The sequence below is a fragment of the Drosophila subpulchrella genome, unplaced genomic scaffold (assembly GCF_014743375.2).
Source record: "Drosophila subpulchrella strain 33 F10 #4 breed RU33 unplaced genomic scaffold, RU_Dsub_v1.1 Primary Assembly Seq354, whole genome shotgun sequence".
Classification (NCBI taxonomy): domain Eukaryota; kingdom Metazoa; phylum Arthropoda; class Insecta; order Diptera; family Drosophilidae; genus Drosophila; species Drosophila subpulchrella.
This window is the reverse complement of record NW_023665577.1, coordinates 4,705,239-4,728,848: the sequence shown is the minus strand read 5'-3', so window position 1 is coordinate 4,728,848 and position 23,610 is coordinate 4,705,239. Positions and strand designations below refer to the sequence as shown.

Genomic DNA, 23,610 nt, shown 5'->3' with positions numbered 1-23,610 from the left:
TAACATTTTTTATTTAGTTCTGAATTTCGAATTAAATTTTATCAAAATCGGACGACTATGTCATATAGCTGCCATAGGAACGATTGGAAAATTGGTAGGAAAATAATATGAAACAAATTATAGCTTCGGTGTTTTTTGACATATTATCTTATACTATTGGGAATATCATTTTTTGTGTTTTTAAATTTAATAATTATAGCTGCAAGGGTATATAAGCTTCGGCTTGCCGAAGCTAACTTCCTTTCTTGTTTTTCTCTAGATTTAGCTTTGGCCCTTGTAGATTCAAAAAATTTTTTTAAATTAATTTAATTTTGAATTCGACCTTGGGACAATCACTAAATGCTATAAGATTCAGAATTTAAATTTATTTAAATTAAAAGATTCCGTGCTGCCAGACCGAAAATGGAAGAGGTGAAAGGTTGTTGCTACGCAGAATTGGGTTGAAGAAAAATAAGAGGTACCAGATCGGCAGAAATATAACTCATAAATATTGAATTTTTTTTATATTAGTGACAGGACAGAGAAGGCCGAGATGGTGAAATAGGTAAATTATGCCCTTGACGAAGCAATCCCGCTCCAAGGAGTCGACTTGCATAATTAATAATACAAATGTATAGAGCGTGTGACGAACCCGCCTAGAAGGCGCGTGCGCCACAATAAGTACTAATTTCGTTATTATAGCTTTAAGAGAAATACAGTGAATTATAATAAATGTTAAGTTTAATTAAGAATAAATAAGTCATAGCTAAGTTCAGAACCCTGGGCGGCAACGCCAACCGATAGTTCATCAAGACACGTTAAATACTAGAAAAGCGAAGGAGCTAAAATAACAGAAGTAGGAAAATACTAGAAATCCCGAATAGAGGAAAAGGCCGGAAAATGAGGGAGGGTCACGCGGCGATCGTGGCGGGTCTCTTGTCTCGGGATCGCGGAACGGAAAAGACGTGTGATTCGTGTGCTCCTCGAAATAGCCGAGCGGAGGCGATCAAGTTCTGCAGAGTGGCCACGGGGGCGATTACAAGGCACACATATATATATAAGCAAGTCAGCTAAGGTTAGTACGGTCAGTTTCTCATGTGCTGAAGACGGTGTAGCGGACCCGAGTGAGGACAAAAATGAATAAACGGTGAAGGATAACTAATTGCATCTCTCGATCGTGTGTTTCCTTCTCGTAGTTAGGTACCAAAGCTAACCTAACTTTACCCCGTTCACACCGCTGCTTCGGACCTGGATGTGGACCCCCTTCCCGTCCGCTCCAGTAGTTTTCCTGCCTCCCCTGTAGTTTTGGGATTCGTGCGTGGACACCCTTCCCGCCGTATCCGCAATCCTAGCTTTCCCACCGTCTCCGTAGTTTTTGGGATTTGCGCGCGAACGCCCTTCCCGCCTTATCCGCAAGCCTAGTCTTCCTGTCTCCTCCGTTGTTGTGGGGTTCGTGCGTGGACACCCTTCCCGCCGTATCCGCAATCCTAGTTTTCCCGCCTCCCCCGTAGTTTTGGGATTCGTGCGTGGACACCCTTCCCGCCGTATCCGCAATCCTAGCTTTCCCACCGTCTCCGTAGTTTTTGGGATTTGCGCGCGAACACCCTTCCCGCCTTATCCGCAAGCCTAGTCTTCCTGTCTCCTCCGTAGTTGTGGGATTCGCGCGTGGACACCCTTCCCGCCGTATCCGCAATCCTAGTTTTCCCGCCTCCCCCGTAATTTTGGGATTCGTGCGTGGACACCCTTCCCGCCGTATCCGCAATCCTAGCTTTCCCACCGGCTCCGTAGTTTTTGGGATTTGCGCGCGAACACCCTTCCCGCCTTATCCGCAAGCCTAGTCTTCCTGTCTCCTCCGTAGTTGTGGGGTTCGTGCGTGGACACCCTTCCCGCCGTATCCGCAAGCCTAGTGTTCCCGTCTCCTCCATAGTTTTGGGATTCGTGCGTGGACACCCTTCCCGCCGTATCCACAATCCCGCCGCCTCCGTAGTTTTGGGATTTGCGCGCGGACGCCCTTCCCGCCTTATCCACAATCCTAGCTCCTTCGCCATCCTGGGGCTCGCGTGCGGCTCCGCCCCTCGTGCTGACTTACGCCCGCAAAGTAATCTCCCGGCTTGGCCTCGCCCGAAGGTCCAGCCCGATGGATTTTTCGCCTCCGACGCGAAACCCAAGACTTACGCCCGCAAAGTAACCTCCCGGCTTGGCCTCGCCCGAAGGTCCAGCCCGGTGGATTTGTCACCTCCGACGCGAAACCCAAGACTTACACCCGCCAAGTAATCTCCCGGCTCGGCCTCGCCCGAAGGTCCAGCCCCGTGGATTCTTCGCCTCTGACGCGAAGTGCAAGACTCCGGCCAGTCCGTTAGGTCGCAGCCCAGGAATCGGATTCTGCATAACCAACGACATCTGCTTTTCTTCGACGTGAATAAGGGCCTCTGGTGAAGACTCCCCTCAAAGTTACCCGTTCCCCTGTGGAGTGGATCCCTCTAGTCCGGCGTTTCGGTGATTTACAAATTTTCTTGTAAAGGACTCTTGGATCCGACTGAGATCTGTACCCCGGCCGAGAAAGCATCCTTACAGGTGGCGCCCGAACAGGGACACCGAGACTAGCGGGGCATTTATCCAAGTGGCTTAAAGAACCACCGTGAAAAGGGAAGAGTCGCCCGGAGAGTCGAGACGACCGCCCCTATCCAGAGTCGGGAAGGAATAGTAGGATTTAAGAAGGAAGTCCGCCCAGGAAAACAAGACGATGAGTACCCCTAAGGAATCAGACGGTGAGTCCGAAGAAACCGATTTTATCAAAAACCCTGGTGTAGGAGTTCGCTGGATATATGCTCGCCGAAAAGACGAACTCAACTCACTCGCCGTTGAGTTTGGCTTTAAAGCGGATGGTACCGTCGAGGAGGCCAGGAGGGCGTTCGCTAACCTAGTCAACACAGGATCCTTCCCACAGCGGGTGTGGACCCGACTAGCTCAGTTGCAGGAACAGTATAGCAGTCGGGCCCCGAGTCCCAACCCTGCGGGGAAGAACGATGAGATGGGACAATTTGCGGAGTCCCTCCGGATCCCCGTCGGCTCGGACGCCGCGCCGATCAAGGTTCCAACGCGTCATCGAGGGATACATCCAGGAACGACACGCGGAGTCTGGATGTCGCCAGGAGATGTTCGCCCAGCCACCGGTCTACAGGAACAAAATGTACAAGGTAACACGACTCCCACTCAACGTTTGCTCCCCGAGAAGATGCATAAGTGGAACCTACGGTTCGACGGTAGCTCAGATCCGTTGGCTCTCGTCGCCGCACTCGAGGAGAAGATGACAACATATAGGATAAATCCGGACGGGATCCCCCGGGCTATGTCCGAAATTTTCGAGGGCCCGGCGGCACGGTGGCTCCGCACTAGCCATCTGCAAGCTGCCTCTTGGGAAACTTTCCAAAGGGAATTTCTGGATTTCTTCCTACCTCCTCGATATTTCGAAAGGTTAGAGGACGAGATTCGCACTCACATGCAGAGGAAAGGAGAGTCTTTCAAAACTTACCTGATCGAGCTCAGGACGAAGATGCAACAGGCTGGGTACCGAGAAGAGGAAGAGTTGTACCGGGCATACGAGAACATGGCTCCCGAGTATCGGCTGTATATCAAGCGCGGCGAATTCGCGTATTTGAAGCAGCTGACACACATGGCTACCGAGTACGAGAGTGTCAAACAACTCGAGTTGATTCGTGGTGGAGCCCCAGGGGTGACGGGCGGAAACCGCGAGGGATCGCGACTTCGACGGTCGCCGAATCCCTTCCGGAGCTCGGAGAGTACTACACAGGCAGGTCACGTGACCCACAGTATGATCGAGCAAGGAACCTCCCGAGTAGACGTGCAGCGGGCCTGCGGCCGCTGCGGTGAGAATGGACACTTCCGTCGAGACTGTCCCAACCCACGCCGCGACTTCTGTTGGGATTGTGGTCGAGTAGGAGTTCTAACCATTGAGTGCTGCCGTCGGGATGCCTCGGGAAATGGAGGACGTCTCCGCCGGAATCTGGGTGCGGCGGAGACGAACGAAGCATCGGCTCAACCCCAGCAAACCCCCCGTTAAGGGTACACGGTGGGCTCATCACGGCAGCGATAGAAGTCGGAGGCAGATGGGTGGACGCCACCGTTGATACTGGGGCATCGAGGAGTTTCGCCAGCGAAAGTTTTACAAACCTGGTCGCCCGCGCCGGCGAGGTTCGGGATGTGGTCACTAGAATAGCGTTGGCCGACCGGTCATGTCTGGACGTTACGAAATTGTGGCGAACTCCGGTCACGTTGGCGGGCACCACAGTACTCTTACCCATGTTGGTGATGCCCACCATGTTGGATCGAGTGATACTTGGGATGGATTTTCTCAAGACCGCAGGAACGCGCGTGCGATGTGGGCAAGCCACCCTTGACTTGCAGCCCGAGCCACAAGCGGTAGGCGATCCGTTGTTACTCCCAGTGCTCATACCACCGAGGGACGATCGAGGGGAAGCAGTACGCCCCGTCAAGTTTAAGGTCCAATTGGGGACTGCCAGACAAGGAGGTCCAGAGGTTCTCAGACCGACGCCTACGCGGGCCACGGCTGCGACAGACGACACTGGGATACCCGTAGGGATGGAAGCGGGAGAGCACGACGAAGAGCGACAAATCGTACCTTTGAGCCTGGGGCAACAAAGCTTCATCGACCGGGAGTTAGCTTTGTTCGAGAGTCTCCAGGGGGTTTCGCATGTCGCCGAAGACCGTATCGTCATGCGCGACGATAAACCATTGAAGCAACGGTATTATCCCAGGAACCCCGCGATGCAACATGTCTTCGATACCCAAGACGAGCTGCTCCGCTCAGGAGCCATCGAGCCTTCCAGGAGCCCACACAGCGCACCAATCGTTTTGGTGAAGAGAAAAGTTGCGTCACGCACGGTACATCTCTACGTTGGATCTGAAAAACGGCTATTGGCAAATAACCATGGCCAGGGGTAGTCGCCAATACACAGCCTTCACCGTTCCAGGTCGGGGACTATACCAATGGAAGGTCATGCCCTTTGGACTGCACTCCGCCAGTGCCACGTTCCAACGTGCTCTGGATAGCGTAATCGGGGCGGAGGTGGAGCCGGTCGCCTTCGCTTATTTAGATGACATTATTGTCATTAGCGCTACGGAGGAACAGCACATCGTTAACCTCGCCGAAGTGTTCTGCATATTGCGGGCGGCAAATTTGAGGATAAATCCAAAGAAGTGTACTTTCTTCAAGCAAAAACTGGTTTACCTCGGTCATGTGATCAGTGGTGAAGGGATTCAGACTGACCCCGAGAAAGTGTCCGCGATTAATGGGTTGAAGACCCCCACCAACCTGAAGGAACTCCGCCAATGGATCGGGATGGCCTCATGGTATCGGAGGTTCGTCCCTAGCTTCGCGACCATCGTACAACCAATGACCGCCCTACTGAAGAAAGGTCAGAAGTGGACCTGGGGACCAGAACAGCAAACCGCCTTGGAAGAGATTAGAAGATGCCTGACTACCGCCCCCGTGTTGGGTTGTCCGGATTTCGACCAGAAGTTTGTTTTACAGACTGACGCGAGTGACGTCGGTTTGGGAGCGGTGCTATCTCAGGACATCGAGGGTCAAGAGAAGGTCATCGCATACGCTAGCCGCCGACTAACTCCTGCGGAACATAACTATACGACGACAGAGAAAGAGTTCCTGGCCGTCATCTGGGCCATCAGGAAGATGCGGTGTTACTTGGAGGGCTACCGATTCGAAGTCATTACCGACCACTTGGCTCTCAAATGGTTAAATTATATCGAGAGTCCTTCCGGCCGAATAGCGCGCTGGGCTTTAGAACTGCAACAGTTCCAATTCGACGTGCGCTACCGACGAGGGAAGCTGAACGTCGTGGCCGATACACTTTCGCGACAGCCCTGTGAGGTGCTTCAAGGGGCTGTCGAGATCGAGGACCACTGCGAGTGGATCGGTAAGATGAAGAACAAGGTACTCGACGAGCCTGAGAAGTTCGCGGACTATATGCTAGAGAACGACCAGCTGTACAGGAATAAAGGGTTACCGAGCTGACGACGAGGACTACTTCCCGTGGAAACTCTGCGTGCCCACCCCCATAGAGCTCGCGCCTTATATGAGTGTCATGATTCCCCGACCGCAGGACACTTGGGGGTCCGAAAGACGATTAACCGCCTGTCACAAAGATATTTCTGGCCCGGCATGTACCGCGACGCAAAACACCATGTTCGACACTGCGAGTCGTGCCAGAAATTTAAGACCGTTCAGACCAAAGCAGCCGGGAAAATGCTAACCCGCGTCGTAAACGAACCCTTTGACATTCTTTGTGCCAACTTCGTGGGTCCACTGCCCCGTTCGAAACAGGGGAACTCTATGCTTCTGGTCTTCCATGACGTGTTCTCCAAATGGGTAGAGTTGATCCCACTCCGGAAAGCCACCGCCGCTGTAGTACAGAAAGCGTTTCGGGAACGTATACTCGGGCGAGTGGGCGTCCCCCGGAAGTTCGTGTGCGACAATGGAACCCAGTTCACAAGTCGGGCCCTAAAAGACTACTTTACTAAACTCGGCGTGGAAGTCCAGTACACGGCTCAGTATTGTCCGCAGGAGAATCCCACCGAGAGGACCAATCGTACAGTGAAGACGCTGATATCTCAGCTGTCGGAAGACGACCAAAGTTCTTGGGATAGTATGTTGCCGGAGATTTCTCTCGCTATCAATAGTAGCATATCGGATTCGACGGGATATACTCCCGCATTTCTCACTCAGGAACGGGAGTTACGCCTGCCTGCGATGTTGTACGACGAACTTACCCCTGGATCGGGGGTCTTACATACAGGTCCTGAAGACAAGGCGTCGCGTCTCAAAGGAATCTTCGACATCGTGCGATCGAATCTACAACGAGCATCTCTAGAGCAGGCGAGGCACTATAACCTTCGAAGGCGCGAATGGAGACCAACGCTAAAGAGTCAAGTGTGGTTGCGACAACATCCCTTATCGAAGGCTGCTGAGGGATTCGCCGCCAAACTCGCTCCCAAATACGACGGTCCCTATACCGTCGCGAAGTTTACGTCTCCAAACTTGGTTCGCCTGCGGCGCCCGGGAGACCGACGGCGACGGATCGCCAATATATCACAGCTTAAACCCTACTTTGCGGTAGACACCCACGACACGATCGACGACGGCATCACCGGGGCGAGTAACCCGGCACGGTAAGCGCACAGAACCGCGGAATAGTTTTAAGATCAATGCTTGTAATAGGTTAAGATTGACGGGTCCTATGTTAGCTACACCGTTAGGTAGGGAGTTCAGAAGGTAGGGTTATACCAATAAGTCTAGACTAATATTCCAGATGGACGAGGTAATCGTGGTATCCGACGACTCCGGCGACACCGAGGCCTTCCACCCGGGGGCAAACTACGAGGACGGCCGTGAAGAAGAGGAGGAGGAGTCCCCCACCTCCGAAGGTGAAGCCGAGGGCGGCTCAATGGGAATGGACGGCGACGATTCCCAGGATCCCGGCGACCCACACTTTGCTGGACTTCGCGGAGGTCTGTGGAGTCCCCGACCCGGGGAGTCGCGTCGAGGCTACCAGCCGACGTCGCCCCAACCGGCCTCGTACCGCCTCGACGACGACGAGGACAGCGCCAGCGACCACGATGCTGACCGATTCAGTCGACCCCCACGCTCCGAAGGAAGGCGAAGGAGGTAACCTCGAGGCCGATCGTTCGCCGTACGACGTAGCAGCCCAACTAGAGGGGGAAGCTGCTAAGGGATCCGAAGGTCTAACAACTCCTCCCCGACGAGTTTCGACGACCCCAGCTACGCTCTCTCAAGGGGTCCAGACGTCCCCAATAAGAGAGGACCATCCGCAGGAGGTGTCCGACCAGGACCGGCAGGACCTACGTCGCTTGACTCAGACGCCCGAGATGCAGGTGCCTTACGACGAGGGGCCTATCAGTTCGAGACGCGACGTCGAAGTCTCAACACCGATCGTTCCGTGTTCCGAGAATCTGGCCGACTTCGAGTTGGTCACGGACACCGAGGACGATGATGAAGAAAGGCCCCTGTTTCGCCGTTCCTTTGTGGCGTCGCCTCAGCAGGACCAGACGGCCGAGACCATACCCTCCAGAGCCTACGTCGAGAGCTTAGAGAGCGTAGAGCGGGAGGAACCTTTGGTCCACGACACGAGAGGATGGGAACCCCCAACGAGCCCCCAGTTGCGCCCACCCTGGCGAACCACTTACTGAATGGGAGAATCAGGTGGGGGGGGGGGGGGTGTGACGAACCCGCCTAGAAGGCGCGTGCACCACAATAAGTACTACTTTCGTTATTATAGCTTTAAGAGAAATACAGTGAATTATAATAAATGTTAAGTTTAATTAAGAATAAATAAGTCATAGCTAAGTTCAGAACCCTGGGCGGCAACGCCAACCGATAGTTCATCAAGACACGTTAAATACTAGAAAAGCGAAGGAGCTAAAATACCAGAAGTAGGAAAATACTGGAAATCCCGAATAGAGGAAAAGGCCGGAAAATGAGGGAGGATCACGTGGCGATCGTGGCGGGTCTCTTGTCTCGGGATCGCGGAACGGAAAAGACGTGTGATTCGGACACGGCTTAGCGAGGTTTCAAAAGTTACGCGTGCTCCTCGAAATAGCCGAGCGGAGGCGATCAAGTTCTGCAGAGTGGCCACGCGGGCGATTACAAGGCACACATATATATGTGAGCTGGTAGATTGGACATAGGTTGGCAGTCCTTATCACGCTGCGTTCTAAAATGATATTCGATAGTCCACCACCATCAGCCGAATCAAGAGACAGAGAAGTTGTGAAACAAAGTCGTTGGTCAAAAAGTAGTAATTTCAGTCGCAAAATCAGTTGAAAAGTCGCGTTAATCAATATCAAAACTTATGTAACTCTTATATGTACAAACTATTATATTCCTAAACTATATTAATAAACTACAGATAATACCCAATTATCTTACATATATATAAGCAAGTCAGCTAAGGTTAGTACGGTCAGTTTCTCATGTGCTGAAGACGGTGTAGCGGACCCGAGTGAGGACAAAAATTAATAAACGGTGAAGAATAACTAATTGCATCTCTCGATCGTGTGTTTCCTTCTCGTAGTTAGGTACCAAAGCTAACCTAACTTTACCCCGTTCACACCGCTGCTTCGGACCTGGATGTGGACCCCCTTCCCGTCCGCTCCAGTAGTTTTCCTGCCTCCCCTGTAGTTTTGGGATTCGTGCGTGGACACCCTTCCCGCCGTATCCGCAATCCTAGCTTTCCCACCACCTCCGTAGTATTTGGGATTTGCGCGTGGACACCCTTCCCGCCTTATCCACAAGCCTAGTTTTCCTGTCGTCTCCGTAGTTGTGGGATTCGCGCGTGGACACCCTTCCCGCCGTATCCGCAATCCTAGTTTTCCCGCCTCCCCCGTAGTTTTGCGATTCGTGCGTGGACACCCTTCCCGCCGTATCCGCAATCCTAGCTTTCCCACCGTCTCCGTAGTTTTTGGGATTTGCGCGCGGACACCCTTCCCGCCTTATCCGCAAGCCTAGTTTTCCTGTCTCCTCCGTAGCTGTGGGGTTCGTGCGTGGACACCCTTCCCGCCTTATCCGCAAGCCTAGTGTTCCCGTCTCCTCCATAGTTTTGGGATTCGTGCGTGGACTCCCTTCCCGCCGTATCCACAATCCCGCCGCCTCCGTAGTTTTGGGATTTGCGCGCGGACGCCCTTCCCGCCTTATCCACAATCCTAGCTCCTTCGCCATCCTGGGGCTCGCGTGCGGCTCCGCCCCTCGTGCTGACTTACGCCCGCAAAGTAATCTCCCGGCTTGGCCTCTCCCGAAGGTCCAGCCCGATGGATTTTTCGCCTCCGACGCGAAACCCAAGACTTACGCCCGCAAAGTAACCTCCCGGCTTGGCCTCGCCCGAAGGTCCAGCCCGGTGGATTTGTCACCTCCGACGCGAAACCCAAGACTAACACCCGCCAAGTAATCTCCCGGCTCGGCCTCGCCCGAAGGTCCAGCCCCGTGGATTCTTCGCCTCTGACGCGAAGTGCAAGACTCCGGCCAGCCCGTTAGGTCGCAGCCCAGGAATCGGATTCTGCATAACCAACGACATCTGCCTTTCTTCGACGTGAATAAGGACCTCTGGTGAAGACTCCCCTCAAAGTTACCCGTTCCCCTGTGGAGTGGATCCCTCTAGTCCGGCGTTTCGGTGATTTACAAATTTTCTTGTAAAGGACTCTTGGATCCGACTGAGATCTGTACCCCGGCCGAGAAAGCATCCTTACAGGTGGCGCCCGAACAGGGACACCGAGACTAGCGGGGCATTTATCCAAGTGGCCTAAAGAACCACCGTGAAAAGGGAAGAGTCGCCCGGAGAGTCGAGACGACCGCCCCTACCCAGAGTCGGGAAGGAATAGTAGGATTTAAGAAGGAAGTCCGCCCAGGAAAACAAGACGATGAGTACCTCTAAGGAATCAGACGGTGAGTCCGAAGAAACCGATTTTATCAAAAACCCTGGTGTAGGAGTTCGCTGGATATATGCTCGCCGAAAAGACGAACTCAACTCACTCGCCGTTGAGTTTGGCTTTAAAGCGGATGGTACCGTCGAGGAGGCCAGGAGGGCGTTCGCTAACCTAGTCAACACAGGATCCTTCCCACAGCGGGTGTGGACCCGACTAGCTCAGTTGCAGGAACAGTATAGCAGTCGGGCCCCGAGTCCCAACCCTGCGGGGAAGAACGATGAGATGGGACAATTTGCGGAGTCCCTCCGGATCCCCGTCGGCTCGGACGCCGCGCCGATCAAGGTTCCAACGCGTCATCGAGGGATACATCCAGGAACGACACGCGGAGTCTGGATGTCGCCAGGAGATGTTCGCCCAGCCACCGGTCTACAGGAACAAAATGTACAAGGTAACACGACTCCCACTCAACGTTTGCTCCCCGAGAAGATGCATAAGTGGAACCTACGGTTCGACGGTAGCTCAGATCCGTTGGCTCTCGTCGCCGCACTCGAGGAGAAGATGACAACATATAGGATAAATCCGGACGAGATCCCCCGGGCTATGTCCGAAATTTTCGAGGGCCCGGCGGCACGGTGGCTCCGCACTAGCCATCTGCAAGCTGCCTCTTGGGAAACTTTCCGAAGGGAATTTCTGGATTTCTTCCTACCTCCTCGATATTTCGAAAGGTTAGAGGACGAGATTCGCACTCACATGCAGAGGAAAGGAGAGTCTTTCAAAACTTACCTGATCGAGCTCAGGACGAAGATGCAACAGGCTGGGTACCGAGAAGAGGAAGAGTTGTACCGGGCATACGAGAACATGGCTTCCGAGTATCGGCTGTATATCAAGCGCGGCGAATTCGCGTATTTGAAGCAGCTGACACACATGGCTACCGAGTACGAGAGTGTCAAACAACTCGAGTTGATTCGAGGTGGAGCCCCAGGGGTGACGGGCGGAAACCGCGAGGGATCGCGACTTCGACGGTCGCCGAATCCCTTCCGGAGCTCGGAGAGTACTACACAGGCAGGTCACGTGACCCACCGTATGATCGAGCAAGGAACCTCCCGAGTAGACGTGCAGCGGGCCTGCGGCCGCTGCGGTGAGAACGGACACTTCCGTCGAGACTGTCCCAACCCACGCCGCGACTTCTGTTGGGATTGTGGTCGAGTAGGAGTTCTAACCATAGAGTGCTGCCGTCGGGATGCCTCGGGAAACGGAGGACGTCTCCGCCGGAATCTGGGTGCGGCGGAGACGAACGAAGCATCGGCTCGACCCCAGCAAACCCCCCGTTAAGGGTACACGGTGGGCTCATCACGGCAGCGATAGAAGTCGGAGGCAGATGGGTGGACGCCACCGTTGATACTGGGGCATCGAGGAGTTTCGCCAGCGAAAGTTTTACAAACCTGGTCGCCCGCGCCGGCGAGGTTCGGGATGTGGTCACTAGAAGAATGGTGTGGCAACACTCGGAGATTTATCGGAAGAATCAGTCTTGATAATATTAATAAACTCTATAGTTCTTAATCTCAATAAAACTTTAATGGCAAACATACTTCGCCATAGTGGTGACCCCGGAAAGTAAAATCATAGTAAAAGTTACTTTTTGCACGAAGTTAACACACATTCACAATTAAGAATTTGCGCACTGAATGAACAGACGCCAATACGCTTTGCGAAAAATAAAAGGTAGGCGGCTAAATTTCGACGAAGAAAGCGATCGCTCCGATTTTCTATTCATCATGCCGGAATCAAATGCTGATTTAACTGCTCAAGTCCGAGATCTGCAGCAGCAACTCGAGGCACTTCGGACAAATGCACCTGGCAACCGGGATGAGACTACTCGCACACACACACGTGCGACTGTCCACTTGCCAAAATTCGCACATAGCAACCCTCAACTATGGTTTGCGCAAGTGGAGCGGTCATTTCGATTGCACCAGATTATCGACGACACCGACAAGTTCGACCTTGTGACCCTTCACCTGGAGGAGGATGTAGTTTTGGCAGTGGAAGACTTAGTCATTCGACCACCCAACGAAAACAAGTACGTAGCAATTAAAAATCGCTTACTACAAAAATTTGCGGAATCTCCAGAGTCGAAACTGCGCCGACTTCTGCAGGGTGGAGGTACATCTGGTCTAAAACCATTTGAGATCCTGGCCAACATGCGACGACTAGCTCCGGACCCGGGCAGCGAGAACATCATTCTTACTCTTTTCCCGGCAGAGATGCCGGCGTCAATTCGCCCCACTCTTACAGTCTGGGAAGAGACGGACTTGGATAAGCTCGCTAAGATCGCAGATAAGATGCTCGAAGCGGTAAACCACAACGCCACTTTTGCGATCAGCACGAATACCTCGACTGCAGCGGCCCCACCTGTTCGCGCAACTTCCACCGAAGACCCCTGGAAAAAGATCAACGACAACTTGCGTTCGCTATCACAGAAGTTTGACGTATTGCAAAAGGATGTCAAACGTCTCCAATTCCAAGGACGCTCACGCAGTTCATCGCGTGGCCACGTACAAACTGGAAATTCAAATCAACAGGCATCTGGGCCTCAAGAGAAGCTTTGCTTCTACCACGATCGATTTGGGGAGAACGCTCAAAAGTGCCGACCTCCATGTTCCCGCTCCTCGTCGTTAAACTAAAGGAGCTGTCGCCCGACACGCTGGTCGGCGGCAGCACGAATATAACCAGCGAGCCCACAGTTCAGCCAGCTGTTCCACAGGAGCAGCGCCTACACGTCACCGATCGCACATCTCACTTCCGCTTCCTCGTTAATTCTGGATCTGTGGTTTCCGTCATACCACGAACGCTGGCTAGACAAAAAACTACTCTAAGCGATTTGACACTGTACGCAGCGAACCAGACAGTCATTCATACTTATGGAAAATACGTCACTCAGCTGAACTTGGATCTTCGCCGAAACTTTACATGGCCGTTCATTATCGCTGACGTGCACACAGCTATTATTGGGGCAGACTTTTTAAGCAAATTCCAATTGCTCATTGATCTTAAAAACCAACGCTTGATCGACTCAGTTACTGGACTATCGACACCAGCATGTCTTGCACAAGCGAAACACATATCAGTTTCCACAGTGCAGTGTATGTCCAAATTTTAAAAACTCCTAAGTGAATTTGTCGACGTGACAAAGCCATCGATAAAAGCAGCTACGCAACACGACGTGCGTCACTATATTGAAACAAATGGAATGCCTGTTGCTAATAGACCACGACGGCTCTCCGGTGAAAAACTTGTCACTGCCAACAGAGAAATAAACTTCTTGATGGAGCAAGGCATATGTCGCCCGTCAAAAAGTCCTTGGTCCAGCCCGTTACATATGGTTACCAAAAAAGACGGTGGCTGGCGGGCATGTGGAGATTATCGAAAACTAAATTCAATTACCATACCAGATCGCTACCCAATCGCCCATATACACGACTTCACGGAGCAACTACAAGGAAAGAAGACTTTTTCAACCCTCGATTTGGTTAAAGCATACTACCGAATTCCCATGGCAGAAAACGATATCCAAAAAACAGCGGTGTGCACTCCTTTGGACTCATTGAGTTTCAATACATGCCGTTTGGGTTAAAAAACGCGACTCAAACAGTTCAACGCTTTATGGACAACATCTTTCGCGGCATGGACTTCGTTTATTGCTACATAGACGACATACTTATAACGTCGCATTCCATCGCTGAACACGAAGAACATCTTCGGGCTGTCTTGCAAGTACTTCAGAAACATGGCCTAAGCATCAATCTGACCAAATGCCAGTTTGCGCAATCTCAAGTAAACTTTCTCAGCTATACGATCAACGAATTTGGAATTAAACCACCCACCGAACGCATAGATGCCATTCTTAATTATGCACGTCCTGAAACCATAAGCCAACTTGGTCGTTTCTTGGGCGTTATAAATTACTATCGCAGATGTTTGGCTCGATCATCACACATACAAGCACCGCTCACTGAGTTGCTAAAGGATGTTAAAAAAAATGATCAACGTAAAATTGAATGGACATCAGAGCTCCATGCAGCTTTTGAAGCTTGCAAACAAAGCATAGCAGACGCAGCCCTCTTTACTTTTCCCGCACCAAAATCTGAACTTCAGCTGGTTTGCGATGCTTCCGATTTCGCAATTGGAGCAGTTTTGGAGCAGCGTACACACGGAAATTGGCAACCTCTAGGATTTTTCTCAAAGAAGCTGAGCAACACGGAGAAAAATTACTCAACCTACGACCGAGAGCTGCTCGCTATCTTCGAATCCATTAAATATTTCAAACATCTTGTTGACGGACGCATTTTTGTCATCAGAACGGATCACAAGCCGCTCGTGTACGCATTTCAGCAGCGACCAGAAAAAGCATCACCGAGACAGCTACGACATTTGGCTTACATCTCTCAATTCTGCACGACTATTATGCATGTGAAAGGATCCGAGAATGCAGTCGCAGACTCTTTTTCAAGATTATGCTCTATAACAATGCCGACTGTCATAAAATTATCGCAAATTGAAGAGGAGCAAGCGTCAGATCCTGAACTGGTACACCTTTTAAAAGGAACCACATCTTTAAAACTTCAAAGGGTTCGATTTGATGACAACATCTCACTCTACTGCAATGTTTCTACAGGAAGCGTTCGTCCTTATGTACCCAAATCTTTGCGCAATGCTGTGTTTTCGTTCGTTCACGGTTTGCCTCATCCCAGTGGTCGGTCAACAATTCGTCAAGTGCGCCAAAAGTTTGTATGGCCCTCGATGAATAAAAATGTCCTCGAATGGTGCAGAGTTTGTCTACCTTGTCAGCGCTCTAAGATCCACAAACACAACCACCTCTCACCAGAAAAGATCGAAGTGCCAAAGGGTAGATTTGACCACGTTTGTGTCAGCAGTTTTCAAACATCTTGCTAATCTGGTTGGAAGTAAACACATACACACGACGGCCTACCATCCTCAGTCAAACGGACTCATAGAGAGGTGGCACAGATCCTTTAAGTCATCTTTGATGTGCAACAGAGGTACTCCGTGGCCGGAGTTACTGCCAACAGTTTTGCTTGGACTTCGTACCTGTTTCAAGGAGGACATCAAATCTTCAGCCTCAGAAATGGTATACGGAACACCTATTCGACTGCCAAATGAGTTTTTTACCGACTTGGACGATACGGTTGACCCCACCTCTTTTTTGAGTATCTTTTGAGAGCACATGCAAAAAGTGCGACCGACATTATCAACAGCACATCATATCAAGCAGAAGATGTTCGTATTGAAAGGGATCGATAAATGTACGCATGTATTTCTTCGCACTGACGCCGTAAAACAGCCTCTGGAAGCCCCTTACACTGGTCCTCATGAGATTGTCAGACGCGAAAGCGATCGTGTTTTCACTATCAGACTCAATGGCCATGAGACCGCAGTATCAGTTGATCGCGAGCGACACACGTGTCTTGATAATATTAATAAACTCTGTAGTTCTTAATCTCAATAAAACTTTAATGGCAAACATACTTCGCCATATGTTCCTTAACAGTGCGCCATCTATAAGAGTATCTTGGGAACTGCATGTAATTTTTATTTTACATTATTTTTCTACTCTACATATAATGTTTCACCTTTTAAGTTCTTTACATGTAATTTTTCTCTACATTTAGCTTTAGCCCTTGTAGATTCAAAAAATTTTTTTAAATTAATTTAATTTTGAATTCGACCCTGGGATAATCACTTAATGCTATAAGATTCAGAATTTAAATTTATTTAAATTAAAAGATTCCGTGCTGCCAGACCGAAAATGGAAGAGGTGAAAGGTTGTTGCTACGCAGAATGGGGTTGAAGAAAAATAAGAGGTACCAGATCGGCAGAAATATAACTCATATCCATGGATGAGCACATGGCGCCTTGATTCAAAAATATTGAATTTTTTTATACTAGTGACAGGACAGAGAAGGTCGAGATGGAGAAATAGGTAAATTCTGCCCTTGACGAAGCAGTCCCGCTCCAAGGAGTTGACTTGCATAATTAATAATACAAATGTATAGAGCGATATATACGTAAAGCGGATACACTTGGCCAACGAACCGTTTAATTGTACAGACCATCGCCTCGTTCCCAAAGGTTGTATTTATAAGCATGGAAATTAGACGAACGCCGTACTCGCAAAGAGTACAACTGAAATCCTCATAATTGAAGTATGGTAAGCAATAACATTTTTTTTGTAACTTGCTTTGGTGACTATATCACTAGATATGTAATTCTTGACAAGAGTGTTAGATAAAAAACAGATCGGAACCAAGATTGCTGGCGCAGAATGAATTGCCATAAACCTAGGGGTCCAACGAACAACGATGATAAGACAGAAGGTAAAACTGACATGTAATGAAATCTCATCATGGACTTATCTGGTAACCATTTGGCAAAGAAGTTACCTGCTAAGAAACATATCCCGTGACATTTATGACGGAGAAATAATTTTACGTGATACTTGGATGCAAATATTGTAAAACAATTAGGCGTAAGTTTATAATTTCGCCAAGAAAAATTACCTTACATTACTTCATTAAAAGAAAGTAAAGTAAATAAAACCCAAACAACATTGTATGATAAAAAGGGAGATGTAGATAAATCCCTGAACAGATCTCACGATATTGTGATCAAATTTTATTGATAAGATCCAAGGGAAGGGCGTTATCTCTCATTACACCTTCAGATTGAGCTCCTGTTAGATGATGTTATGGTAATTGTACTTCAATTTACCTTATCTGAATAAGATATGCGTGGGTAAGCACTACGATCTATAAAAGAGAGGCTGTAGTCGCGAATCGCCAGCAGTTGATAACTGACTTTACCAGCAAAACAAACTAAATCTTTTTTAAAAAAATGCCTTACACCCCGGCGAATTCCTATGATGGCGATCAAAAGATCTGGATTGGTGAGCCGGTTACTGAATATTTTGACCCACACTTGTCCATTGGACAGATTATTTTCCTAGAGATGCGGCGGCATCCGCAGCTTGTGGCCCAGGTGGGTTTTTCTAAAGGTTATTTGTTGGATAATAAACTAAATTGGAATTCTTCTAGATTTCAGCTACGGAGAAAACAGTGCTGACCAGAGAGGAACTCCATGCAAACTCGATGCGAGTGGCCAGCTTTATGCGATCCGAGGGGCTTCTGCAATCCGATGTGGTGGGCATTATTGGAAGGAATACCACACACATGCCCGCTGTTGCTTACGCCTGCTTCTTTAATGGAATCGCCTATCACTCGCTAAACATCACCTACGATTGCGAGACGATCGAAAAAATCTACAACATTACAAAGCCGCGCATTATTTTCTGCGATGGAGATGAGTTCGAGAAGGTTCGTGCTGCCACCGCTCAGCTGGATGTAAAGATCGTCACCATGCGCAATCATCCTTCGGAATCCATAAGAATCGAAGAAGTTCTGGCCACCCCCATTGAGGAAAACTTCCGACCAGCTAAACTGGATAAAGGCAACGATCAGACTCTGGCCATTCTCTGCACCTCGGGGACAACGGGAACTCCCAAGGCTGTAACCATCACCAATAGTCGGCATATCCTGGCAGGCAATTAGTAAGGTCTTATGTAAGATCTCCATTGAACCCTTCTAACTTTTAGATTACTCTGTACTTTTAGTCATCTTACCACTGCTGATATACAGTACTCCCATAACACCCTTGACTGGATTTCAGGCCTGCTCACCACTATAACCTCTGGAGTGTTCAGCACTACGCGTATTATTGCCGATAATAACTTCGATGCCGCCTTCGCCATGCGAATCATCGAGGAGTACAAGGTTACGTGGACAGTACAGCCGCCCTCATGGATGGCTTTGATGATTAATAGTCCAGAGTTTGAGACTAGCGATTTGTCCAGCCTTCGATGTTTCGCGTTCGGAGGGTCCCGGGCTGCCATTGAGGTTCAAAAGAGCATTCGAAGTCGTTTGAGTCAGGATTGTCTGCACTTTGCTTACGGTTTCACGGAGCTTGGCGGCATGGCCACCATTAACCATCACTTTGACGAGAAACCAGGGTCGGTGGGCCGTTTGGTTAACGGTATAAGGTTGAAGATAGTCAGTGAAGAGGGAGTATCGCTGGGACCCGACGAAGTTGGAGTGGTGTACATCATGAATAATCAGCAATTGGCGGGATACTATGGAAACGAAGTCGAGACCCTCGCCATGCGCGATCCAAAGCAATGGTATCACTCTGGGGACCTAGGATACATGGATCGAGATGGCTTCTTGTACGTTGTGGACCGCAAAAAGGAGATGCTCAAGTACCAAAACATAGTGTATTATCCCAACGATATTGAGTCTATCATCTCCGAAATGCCCGACGTGGTCGAGGTCTGTGTCTTCGGGGTGTGGAGCGATATCTATGGAGACGAGGCTGCCGCCGCCGTTGTGAAGAAACTGGGCAGCGATCTCAAGGCCCAAGATGTTGTGGATTATGTGAGCTCCCAAACGGATTCCAAATACAAGCAACTTAATGGAGGAGCCATCATTGTGGAGGATCTAAAGCGAAGTCCCAATGGCAAAACCAATCGAATGGCCAACAAAGCTCACTTTCTGCAAGTGATGGATAGAAGATAGACTTGTGTTCCTATAGAGTATCATAAATAAATAATAGAAATTAAAGTCTTGGTTTTGTGTATTCTTTCATTTCGTTTTGCATCATTTATTTATAAACATTTCACAAACATCTTTATTCTGGGGGTTTTACACAATTATTTCGTTTTTTCCTGGTTTCCGTTTTAGGATTTCTTTCCTTTCGGGTGACAACAATTATTTCAACTATTTTGTAAAATTATGCTACTAATCTTTCACTTGGGCATTTGATTTGCTGTTTAAATTTCTCACCAACGGCTTTGATGTGTTATTGCCGGGTCTATATGTACGTTTAGAATTTATTTTGTTTGTGGTTTTTGGCGTTGTTTCTTACTGGGCTTGGGTTATGTTCCAGGATTGGATTGCAATGCAGTGAAATTCATGCGATGTTCTGTCCTATTCGGTTTGATTTGGTCTTAAGTCTAAGCGGGTGAGTGTGATCTTTGCTAAATCCTCTCCTGTCTGGGGATTTGGGTGTCTGGCGATCTCGGGGCTTTTCTTTTTTTTGGGTGTGAGTGTGCATGCCCTGACTTAGCTCTATAAAGTAAGGTGATTTGCAGTGTTTATTGATTCGCTCTTCGATCGCCATCGATTTTGCAACTTCGATTCGAATGATTTGGTTGTTTTGTCGTTTGTATTTACACTTCTTCTCTAGAAATTATAGTTTGAGTTGCTTGATTGTTATAAATGGGCCATGAGCCGCCCCCTTTTTGGAAGATATGTGTTATGATTTATCTAAATTTTAACTTGCATTACTCAAACTTGTTTGCCCCCACAAACTGTGCAAAGATTAGATTCGTTTTCGTTTTCGATTTCGATTTGGGTGTCGTTTTGATTCCTTTCGTGTCGTTAGCAAAGATTAAACATCGAGTGAGTGGTGTAAGTGGTGATTCAGTTAGTGAGTGAGTGGATCAAGTGAGTTCAGATAGTGGGAGGTGAATGCAACTTGCCGTGGCGCTTAGTAGCTTAGTTATGTGAATTTTTTTTAACTAGTCTGGTTTCGAACTGCCTCTTAGGATCTACACATACGTTAACTTAGGATCTACTCGTTCGCATAGTTCATCTCGTGTTTACATCGCATTGGTAAATGATTTAATCTCTATGCTTCTCTTTGTTAATCAAAACCTGTAAGTCTTTTTGGAACGCATCTATATTTATATAAAGTTGTGCACATTTCGTGTTACGATTTCCCGTAGTTGTGTTTCTCGTTTAACCTAACCATTAAATGACATTTACATGTTCTGACCCAAACTATTTACACTGAACTGGACTGCCGCTGCTAGTCGATTTGCCGGGAAAATGATAATTGACCGAATTGGAGAACGGCAAATGAGGAGCAGCACACAACCTAAGTATGGTTTTCCACTAAAAATAAATGCCGAAAACAGTGTTGCCTCGCCCGCCCAATGTGTATGACCTAATTTAATTGTTTTTCCATCATCTTCGTGATTATTTTTCTTCTAGTACATCAAACAACGCGTTTCAATCAATCAGCCCATAACCGGCTGCCGACTACTATCTTTCAAATATCTCGATCTTCATCTGGTTCATCATCTATATGCTCACATTTAAAAACCCTGTATGTTCAATAGCTTCATATACAATACAACTATAGCTAGAGTTATAGTTATAATTCGCGATCTCTTTCGATATTCTTTGACTAGTTTTTGGTTTCTCTTTGCTTGGCACAACTTTTACAACATGAAAGTATCTATAAATATTTTCCATTTTCGGATTTCGGTTTTCATTTTTCTGTTTTCTTTATGTTCTGATCGTACTTGTGACGCTTGTTTAATGACAACAATTATTATGCAGGGTGCTTGTGTAGTGTCTATATATTAGAATAAGTTTCAATTGATTTTTGATTTCCATTTACGTTTAATTTCTTACCTTTAGGTTATAAATGATAGCAAAAATGATAGCAAAAGCATTTCCGAAAAGAAAGAAAAAGTTTAAACAAACATGAGAATAAAACAGGCTCAAGTTAATAAAAATATTAAAGCTACTTAAATATTTTATTTGATTTTATCTGAAGGATTTAAGTTGTTATTGTGGTTTTGGTTCTGTTTCTGTTGTTGCTATGTAGAATTCACTTTAGTTATAATTCTAAAATAGAGCTGCATAGTTAATGGTGTCGGTAAGTGCATTTCTCTAATTGGTTTTGGGGAAGATTTTCATAGTGTGGAAGGATAATAGTTATTTAAAAGAGAGGAAGAGAGTTAGAGAAGGGTAGAAAGTGGGGAGAAGTCTCCTTGGCATACAAAAGGCACTTAAATAACCAAAGATATTTTGGATATAAAAAGAACCGTATATATCTTGATCTTATTTATGGCTTATAATACTGATTTCAATAAATTTATGTGAAGTATTCATTAAGTTTTTAAGGGTCTTTTACTACACGTTAAAATATTTTGTATTGTCTGTTAATTGGTTTATGGTTTTGCATGTTGTATATTTTAAATTTGTAAGTCTAATTAAGGAAATTAACTAGCTAAGTGGTCTCTGCGACCCAATACATAATTAGGTAATTGTAAATTTATCATAATACTCTACGGAGTCAAATCAAACAGGAATCAGAATTTGGGGGCTTCTATCCCCGTGAGTATAAGAACAATTTAACTACTATAAAAAGTCAACTCTAAAATCAAAAGCAAGCCGTATACAAACAATGGATAAAGTCTCTAATAAAGATTAGGGAAAAGTAACTTGCAGATACCCACCAGTTTCAGTTGAACTTATCATTAAAGAGTAGTTTGGGCAAATAATGCGAAAAGAAAATTCTGTTTTTGTTTCTGTGTGCTTTGAAGGATTCTTCGATATTTTCGATTCGATTCGATTTTTATTTACTTCGATGGTGAACATAATTAAATTGAATTTACCTAGGTTTTCTCGCTTCGGTTAGTTGTTCGTTTATCGACTAAACTTAAATTTATCTACACGCTTTTTACAATTAGAATTCGTTTAAACTAATTCGCTTAAAACTTATTGTATGACATATTTACAAACGTCGAATTGTCTACGACCTTCACTCGCTGTCTGCGGCTTAACTAACTTAACGCATTTAAGTACAAATCAATTGCAATTTCTTTTTTAGAACTAAGCTAGAGTCCGGAACAAAACTCGATTATCGTCGATTACCAGCTAAAATAGTTAATCAATTTGTAACAATTTGGAGCATCCTCAAAAAACAAATCAAGTCAAACAAGTGTGGTGGTGTGTGTGTTTGTGTGTGTCTCGTATAATTATTCATAACATTATCTACTATGCAGTCACTCTTGATCAATTTAACTTACAATTAACTATAATTTTGTCATTCATCGAACATTATTCGTTTTAGTGGAAGTGCCTTGAAGCCTTGCCGGATACCGATCTTAACTAGTCTGCACATTTCCGAGACATAACCATACAAATAGCATTTAGCATACTGCATATTGCATATAGCATATAGCATTATCGTAACGTATCCCTCGATCTCGTTAACGGTATAATTAGTTAATTTCATATTAGATTCTACATAGCCACTGGATTTCAGAGACGCGCCTTAGAAGGTCCTTTAGTGGTTTAGTTCAAAACCATTCAATCAAGGTGTCAATCAAGAAATCAACCATAATCGGAAATGAAGCCAACAAAGCCATAAGCAACACAAAGCATGAAATGAAGACAACCGAAATGGAAAAGAATGAAAAAAATAGGTTAGTACATTCGTGTTGGCCAACAGCGCCAACTCTTCTATAAAGTAATTGGTGTTTGGTAATAGGTAACGGCATTTACTCATCCTCCTCCTCCCTGAAGAGATATGTGCTCCAGTAGACCAGGTTGAACAGGGCGAAGACCAGCGGGAAGGTGATCCGCGATATAACATCGATTCTCTTGGATCTAGAACATTGTCTTTGGATATTAAACAAGTACGAAAATGCAAATTAATTGATCATCTAAAGATTGGCTTTTTGATTTTTGTGATTACTTGATTGGTTTTCATTGTTTTTTTTATCATCGTTTTGAAAAGTTCCAAATTTGGCAAGATAATTTGTTTGTTTTAAAAGGGGGGCTTTAACACTACGTGCTGGAAACGAAAAGTGCGCTTTCTGTGGGCAGTTAATATCTACAGAGGAAAAGCTAGCATCGGTTTGGTTGGGGACAAGTATTATTTTACGGGGGAGTTCGAATCGCAAGGTCTACAACTAAATAGTTATTTTAAAACAAACAAATCACACACTTAAAATGACTGAAAGCAAAGCATAAGTCCGATTCACGGATTTCAATTTCAATCAACTCAATTAAAAACATATCGAAATTCAATTTGAAATTCACATATATACGAGTACTTGGCTCAGAGTTCAGAGCAGAGTTCAGAGTTCGGCAAGCAATTAAACCACGTCATTATTATCGTTTGATTGATTATTTGATTTGGCAACAAAAGAGACAGCGGGCAAACAGAATCGAACGAACGGCAAGCAAGCGGCAGATATCGGGTTTG

The 23,610-nt window shown here is 47.2% G+C and overlaps 2 protein-coding genes across 22 annotated transcripts in view; one reads left to right on the top strand and one right to left on the bottom strand.

Moving 5' to 3' along the window:
* Positions 1-17,385: 17,385 nt before the first annotated feature.
* LOC119560408 (luciferin 4-monooxygenase) lies at positions 17,386-19,118 on the top strand. The gene is made up of 3 exons (XM_037873841.1): positions 17,386-17,529; positions 17,586-18,097; positions 18,161-19,118. Exons 1-3 carry the CDS (start codon positions 17,386-17,388, stop codon positions 19,116-19,118), a joined length of 1,614 nt encoding a protein of 537 aa, XP_037729769.1.
* A 52-nt stretch (positions 19,119-19,170) lies between these two features.
* LOC119560995 (glutamate-gated chloride channel) overlaps positions 19,171-23,610 on the bottom strand; it is a 37,366-nt gene continuing 32,926 nt past the window's right edge. For 8 of the 21 annotated variants that reach the window (XM_037874775.1, XM_037874788.1, XM_037874776.1 and 5 more), the window contains exons 12-13: positions 22,905-23,021; positions 19,171-22,684 (exon numbers count right to left, since the gene is read on the bottom strand). In XM_037874775.1, the coding sequence (XP_037730703.1) occupies positions 22,675-22,684; positions 22,905-23,021 (127 nt within the window). In that variant the 3' untranslated portion in view covers positions 19,171-22,674. Of the gene's footprint in view, positions 23,022-23,610 lie in introns of all 21 variants that reach the window. The other 13 variants (XM_037874792.1, XM_037874794.1, XM_037874786.1 and 10 more) reach the window with 3 other exon arrangements.